Source organism: Calidris pugnax, unplaced genomic scaffold (assembly GCF_001431845.1).
Source record: "Calidris pugnax isolate Ruff unplaced genomic scaffold, ASM143184v1 scaffold225, whole genome shotgun sequence".
NCBI classification, from domain to species: Eukaryota; Metazoa; Chordata; class Aves; order Charadriiformes; family Scolopacidae; genus Calidris; species Calidris pugnax.
Window position 1 is genome coordinate 2,355,597 of NW_015091072.1, and position 19,441 is coordinate 2,375,037.

At 41.6% G+C, this 19,441-nt stretch overlaps 1 protein-coding gene across 1 annotated transcript in view; it reads left to right on the top strand.

Annotated features, from left to right (window-relative positions):
* The first annotated feature begins 3,286 nt into the window (after positions 1–3,286).
* POLQ (polymerase (DNA directed), theta) overlaps positions 3,287–19,441 on the top strand; it is a 68,247-nt gene continuing 52,092 nt past the window's right edge. Inside the window, exons 1-8 of the mRNA XM_014957090.1 lie at positions 3,287–3,290; positions 4,138–4,320; positions 5,120–5,250; positions 6,658–6,814; positions 11,262–11,370; positions 15,930–16,149; positions 18,024–18,168; positions 18,266–18,412. Of these exons, the coding sequence (XP_014812576.1) occupies positions 3,287–3,290; positions 4,138–4,320; positions 5,120–5,250; positions 6,658–6,814; positions 11,262–11,370; positions 15,930–16,149; positions 18,024–18,168; positions 18,266–18,412 (1,096 nt within the window). The remainder of the gene's footprint in view (positions 3,291–4,137; positions 4,321–5,119; positions 5,251–6,657; positions 6,815–11,261; positions 11,371–15,929; positions 16,150–18,023; positions 18,169–18,265; positions 18,413–19,441) is intronic.

Consider the following 19,441-nt stretch of genomic DNA (forward strand, 5'->3'; position numbering starts at 1 on the left):
CCTTTAATGCATTTAACCTTTGGTCAACAGAGTGGCAAGATGGATACTTCCTTTAAGTGTCAGTTCATTAAAAGAATTGCTTTAGAAAAAATGTGTGTTGTACTTTTCTGCTGCTTGGGCTTTGAAACACAGAAGAGCCTACTATTAGTATCTGGTTTGGTAAACTTTGTTCTAACAACAAAATAAGCTCTTTGAGCCTCTTGGTTTAAAAAGGATTTAACTATGTTGACTGTTCTGTTCGACATTCCTTACGCTGATTCAAATAGAATTGTCTGAAATGACAGCAGTATTCTTAAAGTATTTTATTTCCACTAAGAGATTGCTTTAATGGCAGGAATGAGAACACGTGTTCGTCTTCGTGGGCCAGAAATTCCTTATGCTGGACAAAGGAAGCTTTAGGCTGTTGAGAGGGAAGACAACTGGACTGAAAGCTGTTGCTTCCACACCTGACTCCATAGTCCTTCTTACCACCAGCTGTTTTCCTAATGGCCTGTTCCTGTGTAAAGTGAGGCTGAGGGATGTGGTGCCTTGGAGAGGGTTTGTGTGGGTGTTTGATGAGCGCTGGCACCGCTTTGTGTGGAGTCAGCCTCCCAAGCTGTGATCTGTTTCTCTGTAGAGATGTACAGAACATGGAGAGAAGGTATTTCTGAGAGAGCGTGTGTGCGTGTTACCCGAAATAAAAGATACACTCCTGGTGGACAGAAGGAAATACTGCGTGTGTTCATGCTACTGGAACCGCTTTGAATGCTCACCCTTAGTTGTCAGTATTTCTGGAAAGATGAGTGTGTTTTCTTCAGTTGAAATGAAAAGCAAGTTAGAAAAGGCTTAGTTTTCCCCCCTCTGTTGTATATTGTGCTACTTAGCACTTCTCCTGCCAGTGATGGACAAAGACTTGCATTTTTGGGGTACTGCGGAATTTCCACAGAACTGCTTCTGATGTTCAGGTCACTGGAGGAGAGATGAAACTGTCCTTACTCTTTTAGAATCGGAGGAGGTTATCTCGGCGAGCTGAGCCCTTAAAACCAGAAAGCGAGGCTGTTTGTCCTTCCTGCTGTTCTCAGTTTATCATTTCAGCCTGTTTTTCCGCGAGGATGAAGCAGCTCGCCAAGGTGAGCCTGCTTGTTTTCCTGAAGCAGACTTGCCTTCCGTTGCTTCGTTAATTACCCGTTTTTCACCCGCACAGCACGAATAACCCACGCTCCTGCCACCCTGTACCCGGTTCGCTGTGGGCACACGGAGCCGGCCCCGCTCCTGCTTCGCTCGCTGGTAGCGGGGGGCCTTGCCCCGAGGAACCGAGCTCTCCCGTTCCCGGCTCCCCCGCCGGTAGCCGGGCCCGCCGCCCCGGGGAACGGAGTCGGGGGCGGAGAGGCCGTCGGGCGGCGGCGCCTCCTCCGCCGGGCGGGGCGGCGCTGGGGTTTGAATGGCTCGGCGGGAAGATGGCGGCGTCACCTCTAACGGCGGCGCCGTCGCAGCCTCCGCCGTGGGGCCCCGCGGTGGCGGCGGCAGGAGCTCGGGCGGCCGGGCCGCCTCCGGCAGAGCAGGAAAGGCCGCCCCGCTCCCATCGGTCCCGCTGGGCGAGGGGGCGCGGGGCTGCCCCGCTAGGCCTGCGGGCCGCTGGGCAGCGAGGCGGCGCGGTGCTGAGGCGCCTCCCGCCGGCGGTGGGCCCGGGGCGGTGCTGGAAGGGGCCTGGGACCCTCTGAGCCCTCTCCCGGCCCGGGGTGCGGGGCCTTCACCCCGGGGAGCACCGGCTGCCCCTTCGGCCGCCCCTTCCCCCTTTGAGGGCGGGGGCTGTAGCTGAGGGACGGGTTTGTGTGAACAAGGGTGGGAGGGTACAAATATGCAAATAGAAGGATTTTCGTGCTTAATTCCCTTTTTAGTTGAGGAAGGTAAGAAAACGTATGTTCTGTGCAGCCTTCTGGGGTCGGGCTCTTTGTTGCGTGTCACCAAACAGCGGGCCTTGTTCTTGGCTTGGCCTCTAGGTGATACCATAATACAACATATCGGTACAGTCCCTGTTCTTTGGTATTTGTGAGGGGGTTTACTGATGTTATTAAATCGATTTAAGAAGACAGTAAGCTGGTATCGCATCTCGAGGCCCGCGTTAAGCGGTCCCGGTTGGTGCCCTGATAACTGCAAAGACAGAGAAGTGTAGTAGTTTTTTTTTTTAATACAACATCTTGGTTATATATATAAGATGTTATATAAACATCTTGTGTGTATATATATGTTATGTAAACATCTTGTGGCAAGATATATATAAAGTGTTGCTTCTAGATGCAATACATTTTGCCAGCATACTGTACTCTTGAATCAAGAGAGAAATGAAGATGTGTACAGCATCAACATCTGAAATCAAGATACTGATATAACATATTGTAACTTTATCTCCTATGCAATTTTTTTTATAACTCTTTTAAAGCATTTACATCTCTTGACCTCTTCTCTGGTTCATGTCACATCTTCTTCCTGGTGACGTTCTGCAAGATACAATTTTGTCAGCTCCTGCAAATGGAGCTGGGCAAGGCAACGCACGTGTTTCTGTGGGACTGCTGTGTCCTACTGGCCCCACACTCTGGAAGGGTTTCCTTTCAGAGAAATCTAACGTCCGTTGCTTTGAACAAATGATGTGTATCTTCCTCATTTTGACTATTTCTTAGCATTTTGCTAGTAGGTAAAAAAGAGCTTAGTGTAGTTGTTCTCATAGATCTTTAAGAACCCCTAAGGCACAAGTTTTCAAACTCACGTTCAGTGCTAATCTACAGATATTCTTCAAAGGGCTGACTCGCGTAATCCTTTACTCATTCTGTCTTTTACATGTAGTTCATTGGTTTTGACATTAGGAAAGAAGCTTGAGATCCCATCACATAGTTCTTTTTTTTTCTTTGCATGATTTCAGATCCTAATTCTGCCATATTTGTCGTGTTTTAGGGTAGACAAATTGGTCTCCTCTAAATTCCCCTTGGAAGCCTGTTCTGCTTCACGGCTCGCTGCTGTTCTCCCCTGATGGTGCTCAACTTCACGTTTAGTATTTCTGCAGTACTTTGATTATACAAAGTGAAGCAAAGCTTTCAGAACTAAGCCATATCAGCTTTTTTATATATTTATGGGGGAGAATGATCATGCGCCAGTGACAGCTAGGTTGGGTTAACCTTAAGAAGGCAGTTGAAATTTTTAGTATGTTGAGAGTAAAAATAATGGCGGCTCATGCACATTAGTATTTCTGATCTAACCTGCCAGCAGTGGTGGGGAATTTCTCTTAGAATTTTTTGAATGTACGGGTAGAAGAATGGGTACAGTAGTGTCAGTACACACAATTACTTGGGTTTTATCTCTATTTGACAAGGTCTTTCCTTAAATACTGTTGTCGGAACTATATAGTCCTGGGTGATTGGGGAAGCATTACGGTGGATCAGAAACCTGTTTTCTGTCGCAGACGAGAAAAAGGGACAAAAAGTTTGAGTTTTCTTAATGATTTGGAGAATGGGAGAAGGAGAAGAGGGAGAAGGCAGTATTTGTAGCTGGCACAAAATTATAAAGACAAGAAATAAGTAGCAAGAAACTTAATTAAGACAGAGGAACCAGCAACATTGTGAAGATACTAATCAAGTGTTGATAAACTGGAATAACACTGTGCAGAGTACCTTGTGCTGCTTGTTTGGTTTATGTTGGTTTTTTAATTAATCTGTAAAGCAAGAAAAAAGACTGGGGCAGTTCTGTAGTCTGCGAGGATTACTGAAGTCTCTGTAGCAATCATTTGAAAAGGAAAGAGCCTGGATAAGGATCAGATGGCAAATACATTGTAATGCTGTTATATTAATCAGTGCTGAAGCTCTCTGTTTGAGTATGTATTTGGTAATGTCTGCTGTGTTTCAAAAGCAAATTTCAGAGCAAGGGTTTGGTGAAGAAATAATTTGAATGTGGAAAACCTTATAGGAGGAAAAATGATATCAGGAAAAAGGAAGAATGGTGAAACATCCGTAAGAAATATTGATAAATATAGAGAAGATAGTTCCTTGTTACCTTTTCTCATTATACAGGAGCTTGTAGAGAAGTTTGACCTTTAGATATATGTGACCTTCAATTCAAGGATGATACTTGACTTTTAAATTTTTATTTTTTTTTTATTTTCTCCCAAAGGGCAATATCAGCAGTTAAATATTCCTGAAGACCAAGCAGACAAGTTGCTCCTTGCAAGCTGGGGTCTTCCTAAGGCAGTTCTGGAGAAATACCACAGTCTGGGAGTAGTACAGATGTTTGAATGGCAAGCAGAATGCCTAATGCTTGGACAAGTTCTGGAAGGGAAGAACCTAGTTTACTCAGGTATGCAAACATCTGACAAAACCAGTCCCCCCTGACTTTCCCAGTGCCGTTTTACAAAACCATATTGGTGCTGAAGGGTGCTGATTTAGCAGATAAAAAAGCCAATGTCTTATTTTTCCTGGAGAAGCACCACTAAGATCTGTCCCATCACTGTAGCCTAGACCTGGCTTGATGGACTCCTTTCCAGATGTGAGGAGAGACTTTTTTCTTCATTTTCTCTGTTAATTACCATTTTCTAAAGGAACATTAGGAGTCAGCTAATGATGACGCTCTATTTTTTATTACAGACTATGTCAACCAGGAACTGAATGATAGCATAATAATATGCTAGATCAGTAAGGTGTTGGCTGAGGTCTTCTGTCCAGCCAAGAAACTGTAGTGGTTTTTTTGTTTGTTCAGGTTTTTTTCCTCTTGCTTGTCTCTGAGCTGCTGTTTATTCTGGAGCAGAGATTAGAACACGAGCCTTGAAAGCATGATGGAAGAGGCTAGAAGAGAAATACTTTGCTAATTCAACAAATTCTTGACCCTGCATGGGGTTAACTGCTACTGTGGTTGTGGGGCTGGGAGAGGAGCATCAATTGAAGAGTACTGCCCCAAATTCTTCAGTAACTGCTTTCTATGCTTGTTCTTTGGATTTTTTTTTTTAAACTTTAAATGTAATAAAAAAAACCCTCAACTACTTTTTTTTTCTTTTTTTTTTTTTTTTTTTTTTTTTTTTTTTCCCAAAAACTTTAAATGTAATAAAAAAACCCCTCAACTACTTTTTTTTTTCTTTTTTTTTTTCTTTTTTTTCCCCAAGCTCCTACCAGTGCTGGAAAGACTCTTGTTGCAGAATTGCTTATTTTGAAACGAGTCCTGGAGACTCGTAAGAAAGCTCTTCTCATCCTTCCCTTTGTCTCTGTGGCCAAGGAGAAAAAATGTTATTTGCAGGTAAGTAGCATTCAAAGCAGGTAAACTTATGGGCTGTAGTTTTTGGGTCACATTTCTTAAATGTAAGTTACTGCGTGGATTTGAGGAAAAAAATAAATGCCAGAGTTGTTTCAGAAAGAATGACAGCAGATTTTAAATTACCTACAAATCCTAAGTGGGAGAGAAAAAAATGAAAGTTTTAGCCAAAAAAGGAAACTTGGAAAAATTTTAAGGAGTTGATTAAGACATTTTATTTCAGCTTTGATTTTTAAAGCATTGTTACTTGCATTTATTCATAGATTTTATAATATACAAACTTTAAAGGAATTTTCTAATTAGAGATTGCGTCTGAAAAACTACAAAGGGAAGGTGTCAACATTATCTGAAAGGATAAAAGGATATTTTAGCTTTCCTTGGGGTGTTCCATGAGAATTTCGTGCCTTTGATTTCACTTTGACTTTGCTAAAAATATGTTCTGACAGAATGTGGTTATGTCTTGGCTTCCTCACCCCAGCTATTTCAAAACAAAATTACAGTGGCAACACTCTTTTTAAAACATTTTTTCTTGAAAGACTTTTATATCAAATATTGTTTTCATTAGCTAATATGTCAAAGTAACAACAATCACTAAATACAAATAAAAAGCAGGCATTTTTTGTTACAGTTTCTGACATTTAAGACATTTTGGGTGTTAATAAACTGAGATGGTAGCTTAACCTTGCAAATTGCTAGGAAGTGCTACAAATTGAGCGTGAAAGCTACTTTGTAGTGATTGTTAATGGAGACCTGCTTTTGCTTTAATCTTGTAAAACTGGAGGATTATTGATGATGTGTTCTAGTACTCCTGGCCTAAGGTTTGACCATACCTGCCCATACTTGAAATCGTACAGTATCCTACCCATCTGGTTCAAGAATTTGTGCCTTTTTTTTTTATTTTAATGTGTGATGTGCCAAAGCTTTGGCACTGCAGTAATAAGGCGCGGAAGAAAAGAAGTTGTCATTTCTTGACTTTCAGTGGGAGATGTGACATCTTTGGGTTTGGGGTCCCACATTTGGCTTTTGCTCAGGATTTCTCAGAAGCAAGGCCTCTTTGTACATAACCCACTGGTATTATAAACTGTTGTACTCTGTGTTCTCTAACCTTTTTTAAAATAAAACGGTGGTCCCCATCTCATACTCAGTTATGTACGCTTTGTCCTGCAATGTGTACGGTGTGGCTTCTGCTTTGGAAATAAACAGTGACAGTGGAAACAAACAAACAAAAAAGTAACTGTAACTGGCTGAGCCATGGCTTTTATCTGATTAGTTGGCATTTTAAGTACTAGAAATTGTGGTTGTAGGATGCAGGTTTTTATGTGGTTCCAGCAGGCTTTGGTCCGAATTCAGAGTTTTAACCTTGGCATGACATTCTTTATCCTTGAAAAACAGGCCCTGTTTCAGGAGGTGGATGTGAGAGTTGAAGGCTACATGGGAAGCATGTCTCCTGCTGGACGCTTCTCTGCCCTGGATGTTGCTGTCTGCACCATTGAGAAAGCCAATGGTCTAATCAATAGACTAATAGAAGAAAACCAAATGGACTCACTGGGTAAGATACTGAGGCTTGACCATTGTAGGGGTGAGGTTTATTACATACTCTGAGTACGTGTGAAATCATGGGATGCTTTGTATTTGCTCAGTTCTGTATGTGGCAGACATGCCATATAGCAAAATTGAGCAAAAATTTTTCTTCCTTCAGAGCACCCCTGATTTGGATTTAGGAAGGCAGTCAGGACTATTCTATGCAGCTCAGCATCTGGGGTGAGTAGGTAGAAGCTGCAGGTTTTAGTTTCTCCGACATGGATGACAATCCATGGACAGTGATTAGCAGCGATTTCTACAGCTAAAAAATATCTTCTAATTGAAGAAAGTGAATTAAGGGTCTGGAAAATGTTTGAGTTCAAGAATGTATGCATGTTCATTTGTTTGGGACAGAGATTGTGTACATATGGTATCCATGTTTTATCTTCATTTACCTCAAGGAAGAGGCAGAATTGTGTTTGGTGTTCATCTGGGCCCAGATCAGTGGAATGAATACATAGAGCTCCTCTGGGCAGGCATGGTGATTATTAGGAGGGCTGTCACGTTAATTTCTCTCTTGTGGTTCACTTGAAAGCCTTCTGTCCTTGTAATGTAGACTTCTGGGTCACCATGGCCCTGATGACCACTAGATAATGGTAGTATTCATTTAGTATTTGGGAGGAGATACAAAACCTGAAGAAGCCTTATGTTTCCAGTGTGAACTTGGAAAGACATGTTTTCCTGGTGCAGTCAGAAGTTTGTTCTTCTCAGCCTGTTCAGTAAAGCTACTCCCAGTTATATTTTACACAATTAATCTTCCCCATCTTCACTTTGGCCTGTAACATAGCTGGCTGCTATTTTAAAAATATAAAAATTGGAAAGCTAGATGAGTTTTCAGATGAGTTAGAAAACTGCTCTGAGATCTCCACCTATGAAACTTGTTCTATGTGCATCTGGTGGCATAATATTCTGCAGCATTCTGCAGAATACTCTTCTGTATACCAGAAAAAATTTTTAAACATGAGAGAGAATAAGGGAAATAAAGCCCTTCAGGTTATTTCAGAGTGTTTGATCATAAGATAACGCATTCACACTGGGATCTCTAGGGGCTGGGTCACCACACATGCTTTAGACTGCCAGTGGGCTAGAAGATGAGGGGATGACTGTGGCTGTGCAGCATTTTCAGCTCATTTGAATCGAGGTGCCTGCAGCCCAGCCTGATTCCTGAATGTATATCTTCATCCCTTCCCCTGCAAGAGAACTAGTGATCATGCAGTTAGTTATTTCAATATCTGGCTACTTAGTTTAGGGGTTTTTTGTTTGTTTTAAATATAGTTTGGTTCCTAGGTCACTAGACGGTACAAGCTGTACTGCCAGCACAAGGCAGAGAATGGGGTCATGATGTCCATATTTATGTTGGCTTGGGAGCCTTGGAAGCATATTCAGTATATTGAGATGTATTGCTTAATGTTAACATCTTTCAGAAGCTAGAGATATCCCAAATTCCTTTGGTTGGTACCTCTATTCCATCCCTACATTTTTGTCGTGCTCTCTAAGATGACTGTACCTGAAAAGAGTCATTTAGATATCACCAGTCAAGTGATTACAAGATTTGAGTTTGAATATATGTCATATATGTCCTCAACACTGATATCTCCTTAAAGCATGATGTTTTTCTTTCACCACTTGAAAACACCTCTGCTGCAACCCTCAGTTTCCCTTGTGCCCCACTATGAGCATATAACTGAAACAAGGGTTAAAATGTTTTTTTTAAAAATCTTTTTTTCCTTATGTGCTTATTTGAAATTAATTTCTAAATTAAACTTGAGTTTTAAAATCATCTTTAAAGTAAGACATTGACAAGTTTCCTACTTGGAGATACAGTTTCATTAAAGCTGCAAAATGCAAACATGAGCTGAAAATGCCAGTTTAACTGTCACCTAAAGCAAGCTTGTCTGAAACGGCAAGATTGTACCTCGTCTTCTAATTAATTCTAAATTTAGACTAGTTCGTAATGAGTGTGTTTTATCTTTTGAGATGAGTTATTGGGAGATGACTGCAGTTCTGGCTGGGTTCCATCTCAAGCTTGAGCTGTTCCTTTTGTTGATGTCAACCCCCTGCTGATAGCTCACGTTGCCTTTGGAAATTGTTGGGAGGAACTCAGATCTTCTGCCTGGCAGAGTTCCTCTTTGCTGTATGAAGCAGTTAAAAGCGGTTTTGTGTTGCTAATTATTATATAACGTGTGTCAGTTTTGAACATCCAGGTACAGGAGATGATGTTCCTCTTGTTCAGCTTGTTGACACTGACACTAAAGAAATTTCTAGGAAAGGGGATTAGAGAAGAATCGGCTGCCTTCTCAATGGGTCAGCTGGGAATGGATTTGTAATGTGCTGTTATACTTGTTTCTTTTCCTAATTTAAACTTGAAATTAAAAAATTAATACTTTAATTGTACTAAAAAATAAATAATGTAAATCATCCCTGCCTGTCATTCAGAACTTTTTAGTTTTAAACAAGATGTGGGCTTAAAAAGCCTAGTTATTCTACAGTAAATATGTATGATAGCTGTCAAGGTAGCTTTTTTTCATCACACACACCTAATTTGCAAAGAGAAAGAGGGGACTGAAATGTTACTCGTTTTCAGTTTGATGGAATTCTGGCCCCACTTACACTCCTGGGCTTGTTGTTGAGTCGAAAATACCATTGCATGCTGGGACCTGAAGTCCTCCTTGGCTGCAATTCCATTTCAGGTTAAGGATAGCTTTGTGAAAAACACTGTTTGCCTGATTGCTCCTGCTGCTTTATCCCAGTGGGTGTGTTCTGAGCACTGCCTGAGTAGAAGAGAGCACTGTGCACGTGTGACAATCACATCTCACCAGCTTGCAGACTGCCAGGGCAATAAAGTTCACAGGTTTAGCGTGGGTTTGGAATATATATTATAGCTGAGTAGCTGCAGAAGGTCTAGAACAAGTGACCTGTGTAACAAATAGTGATATTCCCTGTGCTTTGGCCAGTAGGTACCACTAGAACACTACGCTTCACTTCAAGAAGCAAAATGTGCTGCTGCTTGGTACAAAGACTGGAAAGGTAACCTGTATGAATTTTACTTTGGTAGATATCTGATTGCACTGGCCTCTCTCAGCTACTGGAAGCATTCAAACAGACTGTTGTACAGGGAAGCAGGAAGAAGCTTTTTCTGGTAGCTGAATAAATACGTATTTGGTGACCAGTGAATTACCATTTTTTTACAAGTGAGCACAGAATAGAGGAAGCACAGGAAGAGAGAGGAGCTGGATGGGTGGGAGTTTGTAAGGGAGGCTGATGAAGCAGTGCAGCGCTCTTTTCTAACTTAAGTAGCTTGAAAGAGAAGGGGGGAGAAAACAGACGGAGAGAGAAGGAACATATGTAGGAAGGAGAGAAAAAAAATGAGAAGGAAAAATAGCATTGAAAGAGATAATACAAGGTCACATTTGCCCTTAAGCTCCTGCTATTTTAGCTGTACCAGGAAGATATTACATAGCTGCACCAAAGAGGAAAAAAATTCCACAGCAGCAGAACTAATGAAGCCTGGTGTCCCCTGTGCCCTGCTTTTTTTGTTTAACCTTCCTTCAGCCTCTTCCATGTCCCTGTGACTCTGTCAGCTGGTCAGAAATGGTACATACTGCTGCTAGTTGGGATGTGTGCAGGAGGTGCACCGGGGGGCTGAGTTGTAGGGGGCTCTCTGTTTTCTCCTCAGGGGAGACCCTAATCTGGTCTCTTATCTTCAGCTGCTGATATTCAGAAAGATCTTTACACATTATCCTTGTCAGTATTCCTACACTTCTTACAAACGTGATGGAGGTGGCTAATAGATCAAAAAGTCATTTGCAGGAGGTAAGATGACAACAGAGCACTCGTGTAAGGGTTTTTTTTCATTTGAAAGCCAAAGCTAAATAGTAGAGTTCATTCAGATTTGGTTAGTGAGAAAAGATATAATAGGAAGCAGGCTATGCCAGTGTAATTACATCCGCTCTAGGATTATTTTTTCTGACATTACTGTATTAGTAAGAAGTGATGTTTTTAACTAAGACAGTGATGTCAACAAAGCTTTTGACTAGCTCATTTTGGGTGCTGAAATGTTCCTTTCTGGATACTCTGAAGCCTGGCTGTTTTTACTTGCACTAAAACAGTATAGATGCTGCAATACTGTTTTGTGTGGTGGCCAGACCAACAACTCAGCCTATTTATTTTTATTTTTTTAAAAACTGACTGTGTGTGTGTGGTTGTTGGGGGTGTGAAACATCATGACATTGGTCATGCTTTGTCTCAGAAGAATCAGTGGCAGAAGGAAGCCATAGTGGTTTTGGTAAGCACAGCAGGATCTGTGAATATAAATTTTGATTCATCGTGTGGAAATATGAAATGATCTATCTTGAAACTATCTTTTCTTAGTTTGGGGTTTGGTCAGATATAACCTGAGTGCTTCTCTTTATCAGGAGTGGTGGTTGTGGATGAGTTGCACATGCTGGGAGACTCTCATCGAGGATATCTGCTGGAACTCCTTCTGACCAAAGTCAGATATGTTACAGAGAAGGTTGCAAAACGGTGGGTACACCAGGATGTCCGTCTTTTTAATGCTAAATTATGGATGGTTCTAACTATTTTGTTCTCTGAGTGACTGGAAATTTGGGTTAGCTCCAGGGTTTTTATGAGAGTGATGACCTAGACTATTTTGGTTATTAAGCTCTCATCACACCACCTCTCAGGGGCCTGCCATTGTAGTCAAAACCTCTTTTCCTCATGGTTTTCAATTTGTATGCTACCATGGGATTCGTTCTCTGAGGAAAAGAAATAAGGCTGAATCTTTCACTTACTTTTTTAGCCTATTTAAATTTTTTTTAAAAACTTTGGATTTCTTTTAAAGTTTTTGATAGCAGATTTGCTCAGCTTAATTTTTCAGTATTTCATAGAATGGAGTATTTATCCTACGGAAACATTCAGGTATTGTAGAAGAGTTCTCATGCTGTTAACTTGTCAATGGTGAATTGATCAGAAGACTTAAGAAGATGTGCCAGTAGTCTGCTTTGTTAGCACTGCTCAGGGTGATCTGTGGTTTTGTTTATAACACGCAATAGCCTAGTGGTTGCACAATTTCTTGCCTTTAGCACAACTGATGGGACGCTGGGGAACAGATTAGATGTTCAGAAGAGCTTTAGAGGCTTTTAAGATTTCAGTATCTAGCTCCCCAACACTAAACTGTCTAGTGGCTCCATAGTGCTCAAACGCTGAAAGGCAAATAGAGGAGGTGGTGTATCGATCGTCTTAATCTTTATTGGTGTTACTGAGAGAAGAGTCAAAATCAACTGTTCCGTTAGCACCAAAAGCCAGATTTTAACAGTTTTCTCTGCTGCTTCCTGTCTTGTGAGTCATACCAGTGCAGAGCTAAGCATAGACTACCAATTTAGGATCTTAGCATTGTCTAGGTTGGAAGGGACCTTTAATATAATTGAATCCAACCATTAACTAGGTATTAGAAAGCAGCCCTGAGGAAAGGGACTTGGGGGTGCTGGTGGATGAGAAGCTGGACGAGAGCAGGCAGTGTGCTCTTGCAGCCCAGAAGCCAATTGCATCCTGGGCTGCATCAATAGAAGTGTTGCCAGCAGGTCCAGAGGGGTGATTCTGCCACTTTGCTCTGGTGAGACCTCACCTGGAGTACTGTGTGTAGGTCTGGAGCCCTCAATATAAGAAGGATATGGACCTGTTGGAGCAGGTCCAGAGGAGGGCCACAAAGATGATCGGGGGGTTGGAGTACCTCTGCTACGAGGACAGGCTGAGGGAGCTGGGGTTGTTCAGCCTGGAGAAGAGGAGGCTTCAGGAAGACCTAATAGCGGCCTTCCAGTACCTGAAGGGAGCTACAGGAAGGCTGGGGAGAGCCTGTTTACAAAGGCCTGCAGTGACAGAACAAGGGGTAATGGCTTTAAACTGGAGAAAAGCAGATTTAGATTAGACATTAGGAATAAGTTCTTTACTATGAGGGTGGTGGAGCACTGGAACAGGTTGCCAAGGGAGGTGGTTGAGGCCCCATCCCTGGAGATGTTCAAGGTGAGGCTCGACAAGGCCTTGGGCAACCTGGTCTAGTTGGGGGTGTCCCTGCTGACTGTGGGGGGGTCGGACTAGATGACCTTTGGGGGTCCCTTCCGACCCAGATGATTCTATGATTCTAACCTAACACTGCCAAAACCACCACTAAACCATGTCCCTAACCACCACACCTACACATCTTTTAAATACCTCCAGTCTTGATCCAGTCTGTCCAGATCCCTCTGTAGAGCCATCCTACCCTCAAGCAGATCAACACTTCCGCCTAACTCGGTGTTGCCTGCAAACTTACTGAGGTTGCACTTGATGCCCTTGTCCAGGTCATTGATAAAGATATTAAACAGAACAGCCCTGGAGAACACCATTTGCAACTGACCATCATCTGGATTTAACTCCAATCACCACCACTCCTTGGGCCCCACCATCCAGACATTTTTTTACACAGTGAAGTGTACACCTGTCCAAGCCATGAGCAGCCAGTTTCTTCAGGAGAATGCTGTGGCAAACAGTGTCAAAGGCTTTATTAAAGTTCAGGTAAACATCATCTGCAGCCTTTCCCTCATCCGCTAAGAGAGTCATCTTGTCATAGAAAGAGATAAGGTTTGTCAAGTAGCGACCTGCCTTTCATGAACCCATGCTGACTGGGCCTGATCGCCTGGGTGTCCTGCATGTGCTCATTTTTCAGCACATGAGGATGGCCTGCTCCTACACATTTAAGGCTTCCTTCTTGAAGAATGTCAAGCTTTCCTGGACTCCTTTGCCCTTCAGGACTGCCTCCCAAGGGATTTTGTCAACCAGGCTCCTGAATAGACCAAAGTCCTCCCTCTGGAAGCCCAAGGTGGCAGTTCTGCTGACCCTGCTCCTTGTTTCTCCAAAAATCAAAAGCTCTATCATTTTATGATCGCTATGCCCAACACAGCCTCCAGCCATCACATCCCCCACAAGTCCTTCTTCATTCACAAACAACAGGTCCAGCAGGGCACCTTCCATAGTTGGCTCCCTCACCAGCTGTGTCAACAAGTTATCCTCAACACACTCCGGGAACCTCCTAGACTTAGTTCTCTTAGATTTAGTTGTTGGGCAACTGCCATTTCTAGATTGGCTCTCCAATGGACATTTTAGCCAGTATTTCCTATCCTGATTTCCAGGATCTGGCAGTGTTCTGGATCTAATCACCTCTGACTTTTCCTCACATTATCACCATAAGTCCTGGAAGGTGGTATGCTTCAGAGCAGTGTGAGTGGCTTTGCCACTCCTTTTACCATGGCTTATCATGTGGCTGCAGCACAGGTGCAGGTCTGCTCTCCACTTTCCTCCCTCGTGTTGAAGAAACAGAAGGAAAAAACATTTGTCAAGCGAAAAGGGAGAGATGCATCAAGGTATGTTCCTGGGAAGAACAGTACTTGGGCCTTCACCATATAGGTGTCAGGGCCTGGATTCTCCATCTCTTCATTATGGTGAAGTTGACAGTGGTTCCCTGTACCACTTAGTGACATGAAGGAGGTTGTTGCTACTTTTGGAATCCACTTGAAATTGCTGGAGTTGAAGACCACATTTTCTCTCAATGTGCTCCCAAGCCTGTGATGCTTCCCCCTCCAGCTCTGTTATTTAATGGGAGCTCCTTTATCCAAATTCTTTAAACACTGTCCAGCCTGACTGATTATCAGAATGACCAGTGCTTTGAAGAGCTTTTCAAGTGATTAGCTGGACATCCCACTAAAGTGTAAGATTATGGCTTTGCACTCAAAGGATGTTCTCTGGTGGCCATTGCCAGTATGAATACCCTTGCTTCTCCATGAGCCTTTTGCAGACCCAGCCAAAATTCTGCAGCAGATTTTTCTCCTCCCTAGTCAAACAGCGTGTTGTAGAGCTGCAACATTTTTAATCCTTGAAGGTCAAAAGTTACTTTGGGGGGGAAAAGGTCTAAAGTTGCTGTAGAGGGAAAAATCTCCAACCAAGGTGGCAGAATTGTAGTAGCAAATGCTTGAAGAGCTCAGGTAAGAGAGAGTTTACCTCTCTACATCTTCCTTATTTCTGTCTTGTCAGTGACTGGCCTTTTTTTACTTTAGCTTCTGGGTAGTCTTGTTTCCTCTCTCTTGTCTTTGCCAGTATTACCAGGATCTTCTAAGAAGGTTCAGGCTGTTTCTGAGCTCATGTTGATTTGTCGGACCTTTTTATTTTTTAAAGTCTCAATATGTGGCTCAGTGCAATGCAAATGACTAGTTTTCAAATGTAGGCTTAGGAGCATAAGAAACCCCATATAGATGTAAAAGCCTGAATTAAAATATACATTTGGGTACCTAAATTAATGGTTTGTGTTTTCAGGTCTGTTAAGTGCCCATTACTTCTCACTGCCTTTAGTGGAAGCTGCTATACAGCACTTAGAGAACTGAAGCTGCTTTCTCTTTGCTAACGAAGGACTTTGGTTCCCAACTCTAGGAAGGCCTTAGTCTAGTAGTATTTGTCCTGAAATTGAAACAAATGCAAGTGTTTTAATGAAGGCATTTAAGCTTAGAAAGACTGCAGTGGAGACTGAACCATTTCTTTATTTCCATGTTTTTGTTAATGGCAAGGAAGTAGTTGATTTATTTGTTTGTTTTCAGTTTCTCCAAATATGCAGTTAGTTTATTGCTGTTGTTACCTAAAGAACCTTAAAGTTTACATTCAAAATGATAAAAAGTTGAAATATCTTGTTATCAATATATAGTCTGACATTGTGTTTGCTAAGAGTAGAGTATGTCTTGTTTCTTTGTCAATAAGTTGAAAAAAATAGCTTTGTTTTTAGATGCTGGAAGGAAGTAGATTGAGCTATTTTTTTCTGAATCCTGTTTTCCAGAATAGTAGCCTGTGTTGTCACTAACTTTCTTTTTTTTTTTTTAACCACTTCCAGACAGGCAAAGATGACCAGTCCTGGTTTTGGTGGGATACAGATAGTAGGCATGAGTGCTACTCTCCCTAACTTGGGACTCCTTGCCTCATGGTTAGATGCGGAGCTATACTGTACGGATTTTCGCCCTGTGCCCCTCAAGGAGTGGGTGAAAATATTTTCTTTTAACCACTTCCAGACAGGCAAAGATGACCAGTCCTGGTTTTGGTGGGATACAGATAGTAGGCATGAGTGCTACTCTCCCTAACTTGGGACTCCTTGCCTCATGGTTAGATGCGGAGCTATACTGTACGGATTTTCGCCCTGTGCCCCTCAAGGAGTGGGTGAAAATTGGCAGCAACATTTATGACTCCTCCATGAATTTAGTGCGAGAATTCCAGCCCAAGCTTCAACTGAAGGTAACAAAACTCTAAGCGGTGTTTTTAGAATAGGACCTTTTGTACATCTAAAGTTAAAAAAGCAGTTACTGCTATGTTTTTAATTTTTCTTTTAGTAGTTGACATTCTTGACTTCATTGTTTATGTCATAGATTGTATCCTCAAACCGAGAACAAAATTGAGGTTTTTTTTGTCTTCTACTGATTTAAACAAAAAACAGAACAAAACACGCTCACAAAGTTCTTGAAGTTTCTTGAATCTTGAAGTGACTTGAAAACAAAGTTGATTTGCAGTTATCTTGTTTCTGAGCACTTTACAGGTATAAAGAGCTTGATTCTTCCCTTACCCGCCACCCTATTTTGTGTCCTGTAATCTACTTCACTTTCACAAATGAAGGTATTTCCTGGTTAGGCCAAGGAATTTACGCTAATTGTTGGGAGAATATATTTGCATAAACATCTGGTATCGAACCTGCTTATATTAAACTGCTAAATGATCTATTTTTGTCAGTAACAAGAAGGCAGATGTCCATCCTGATTCTTCTGAATCTGATTTCGGTCTTTTTGAAAAGGATATGAAAAGGGTAATGTACTATAATGATTTGGAAGAACCAAATGGGTAGAAATGGGAAATGTGCACTTCTTACTTGTAGGTTCCTTTTCTGTGGAGTCTTTGAAGGGTGAATTCTCTCCTCAGTCCTTTCAACTGCTCTGTGTAATACTAGTGTGGTAGTTGGATAATATTGGCTGAATGCCAGCAATATTTTGGAATATTTTGCACCCAGTTCCTGTGTGCAAATGTTCTGTTAGCGGTAGCATGGTGGCACAGCAAAGAAAAAGGATCCTAGAAACAAAAGGAAATGTTTGTGACAACACTATCTATAAGCTTGTTTTTCTGTGGTCATATTGAGAAGGTGATGTTGCATCTCCTTTTCTCAATATTTTTTCAAGTAGTTGCTTTGGATAGGTACTAAATTAAGTGAAAGAAGGAACTAAACTAGGCTCATCACTCAACAGTTTAAGGGAGTTGGCTTATTTGATAAGACCAGGTGATCCTCTTGGGCTTGAAATCCATTACTGGACCTTCAGACTTCTGGACCAGAAAAGGGAACTTGATGACCTCACCACTTCTGCTGAATTTGGCTGAATGCTTACCGAGCTTTTGATGCGTATATGCAGTTCTTGCCATTGCTCCCTTGTTTCATTTGCCTTTTATTGTTTCTTACTGTACACCTACCTTTTCCCTCTTCCTTCTTTGGCCTGCTTGCTGGAAGAGAATCTGGCTTTGCCAAGCAAAGGAGATCAGTTGCAGGAACTCTCTCAGGATCCTAAAACCAAAAAGGCAAGCTGTAAACAGTGGGGTTTTGCATGCACATCTATATAAGTATCCGTAAAAGCTTTCCACTGTGCTCTGAGCACTTGCAGTCTTTGGTCAACAGTGCTTGCTGGGTGCATCTTATTAGGTTACTCAGCTGCTACATCTCATGCTTTTAGTTCAAACATCCTACTTGATAAATCTTCCTTGCTTACTGTAGAGTGATGTTTTCCCTCGGGGCACTTCCTAATTCTTCTGCATTGCTCTTAGCCACGACATGGATTTTGCAGGGTTTTTTTTTGTGCACTGCATGGCTTTCATTCAGAAACAGATTTATGAAAGCAAAATGTTAAACCTTAGTTTTATTCATGGGTAGGTCTAGGGCTGTTCTCTACAATGTGGTGATGCTAGTGCTTGGACTTCCTAAAGCAAACGGTAATTATGATAACAGTGCTCAATCTTTTATGTTTGCTCCTCTTTCTAACTTGAAGTAGAAGACTCCTGCTGTGACAGAAGAATGACAGCATTTACAAACCCCATTCAGTGAAAGAGTGCATTGAAAATATTTTGTCTCCATTCAGGGAGATGAAGACCATGTTGTGAGCCTGTGTTATGAGACTGTTTGTGATGGCCGTTCAGTCCTGCTTTTCTGTCCATCCAAGAATTGGTGTGAGAAGCTGGCAGACATCATTGCCAGGGAATTCTACAGCTTGCAACAGGCTGAGAGTAAGAGAAAAGTAGTTAATAGAAGACTGTAGTATGCACAGTGCCTTTAAGGAAAAATAATTTTAGTAGAAACTATAAAAATATTTTCTCTCTCAAGGTTCTGCAAAAACCTCAGCCCTTGCCCCAGTTGTTGTGGACAGAGAAGGGATTGAAGAGGTTCTGGATCAGCTAAAGCGTTCTGTCTCAGGCTTGGACTCAGTGCTCCAACGTACTTTGCCATGGGGAGTGGCATTTCATCATGCAGGTATTCCTGAATATCTTGGTCTTGAATTCTGTAATGGTCAAATCATATGGGTTCCTTCTGCTGCACTTACCAGCAATTTATCAATTGTTTTTTGAAGTCTTCTGTAGCTTACGACTGAGTTAAAGTATTTTGAGAATCTGAGTTAGAAGTTAACTTGAAATTCTTTTATTGTGGCTTAAGACTTTAATTGACTTACTGTTATGATAAATCTTCTCTCTTTTATGTTGGATAATGGCAGCTTTTTAAATGCAACTTTTTTTTGTGTGTGAAATGCCTGAACCTGATTGCAGCTTAAGCATTTTCAAGTTGTCCCTAAAACTGCCAGAATATTAGAGCAGTTATCCTTGACTTAATACTGAAATAGATGAGTAAATAGAAGAAGTATAACAATGAAAATAAAAATAAAAGGAGCATGTGCCATAAAAGCTTCTGACTAGTTCTTTTTTTTTTTACTTACTTAAGTAGGTAATATTGTGTGTTGCCCGTTGATCTATTGAGAGAAAGCACAGACTCTGGAAGAGAGAGCAGTAGCTATGGCATTAAATATGTAGGGAGAATAATTCCAAATTCTTAGAGAGTGTGGATTTCTTTCTCGAGAATAAAATTGGCCTGAAGCCCTCAAGGAAATGTAGAAGGATACATATTAGACCTGTAACCTTGAATGGAAATAATGAAGGATTCCAGGGTCAGGATGGCAACTGTCTAAATCCTAGATCCCTACTGTGTTTGTTACATGCAGTTTTCTTCCTTTTATTTTATTTATTTATTTATTTACTTACTTGCAGTGCTTGTAGATATGTAATAAATAGTTGTTCCTCTTGCTACAATGTGTACAAGCAACTTAGAAAAGCTAGTTTATAACTATTACTGTCAACTGAACGATGAAAACTTAATGGTAAAATTTTGCTTCACTTATGATTGGAAAGAAGTTAGCTGAGGTAGTGTTGCCAGTTTAGTTCCTAACACTGAAAGAGATGCAGTGCTAAGGGACATGGTGTAGGGGAGGACTTTGTAGAGTAGGGTAGATGG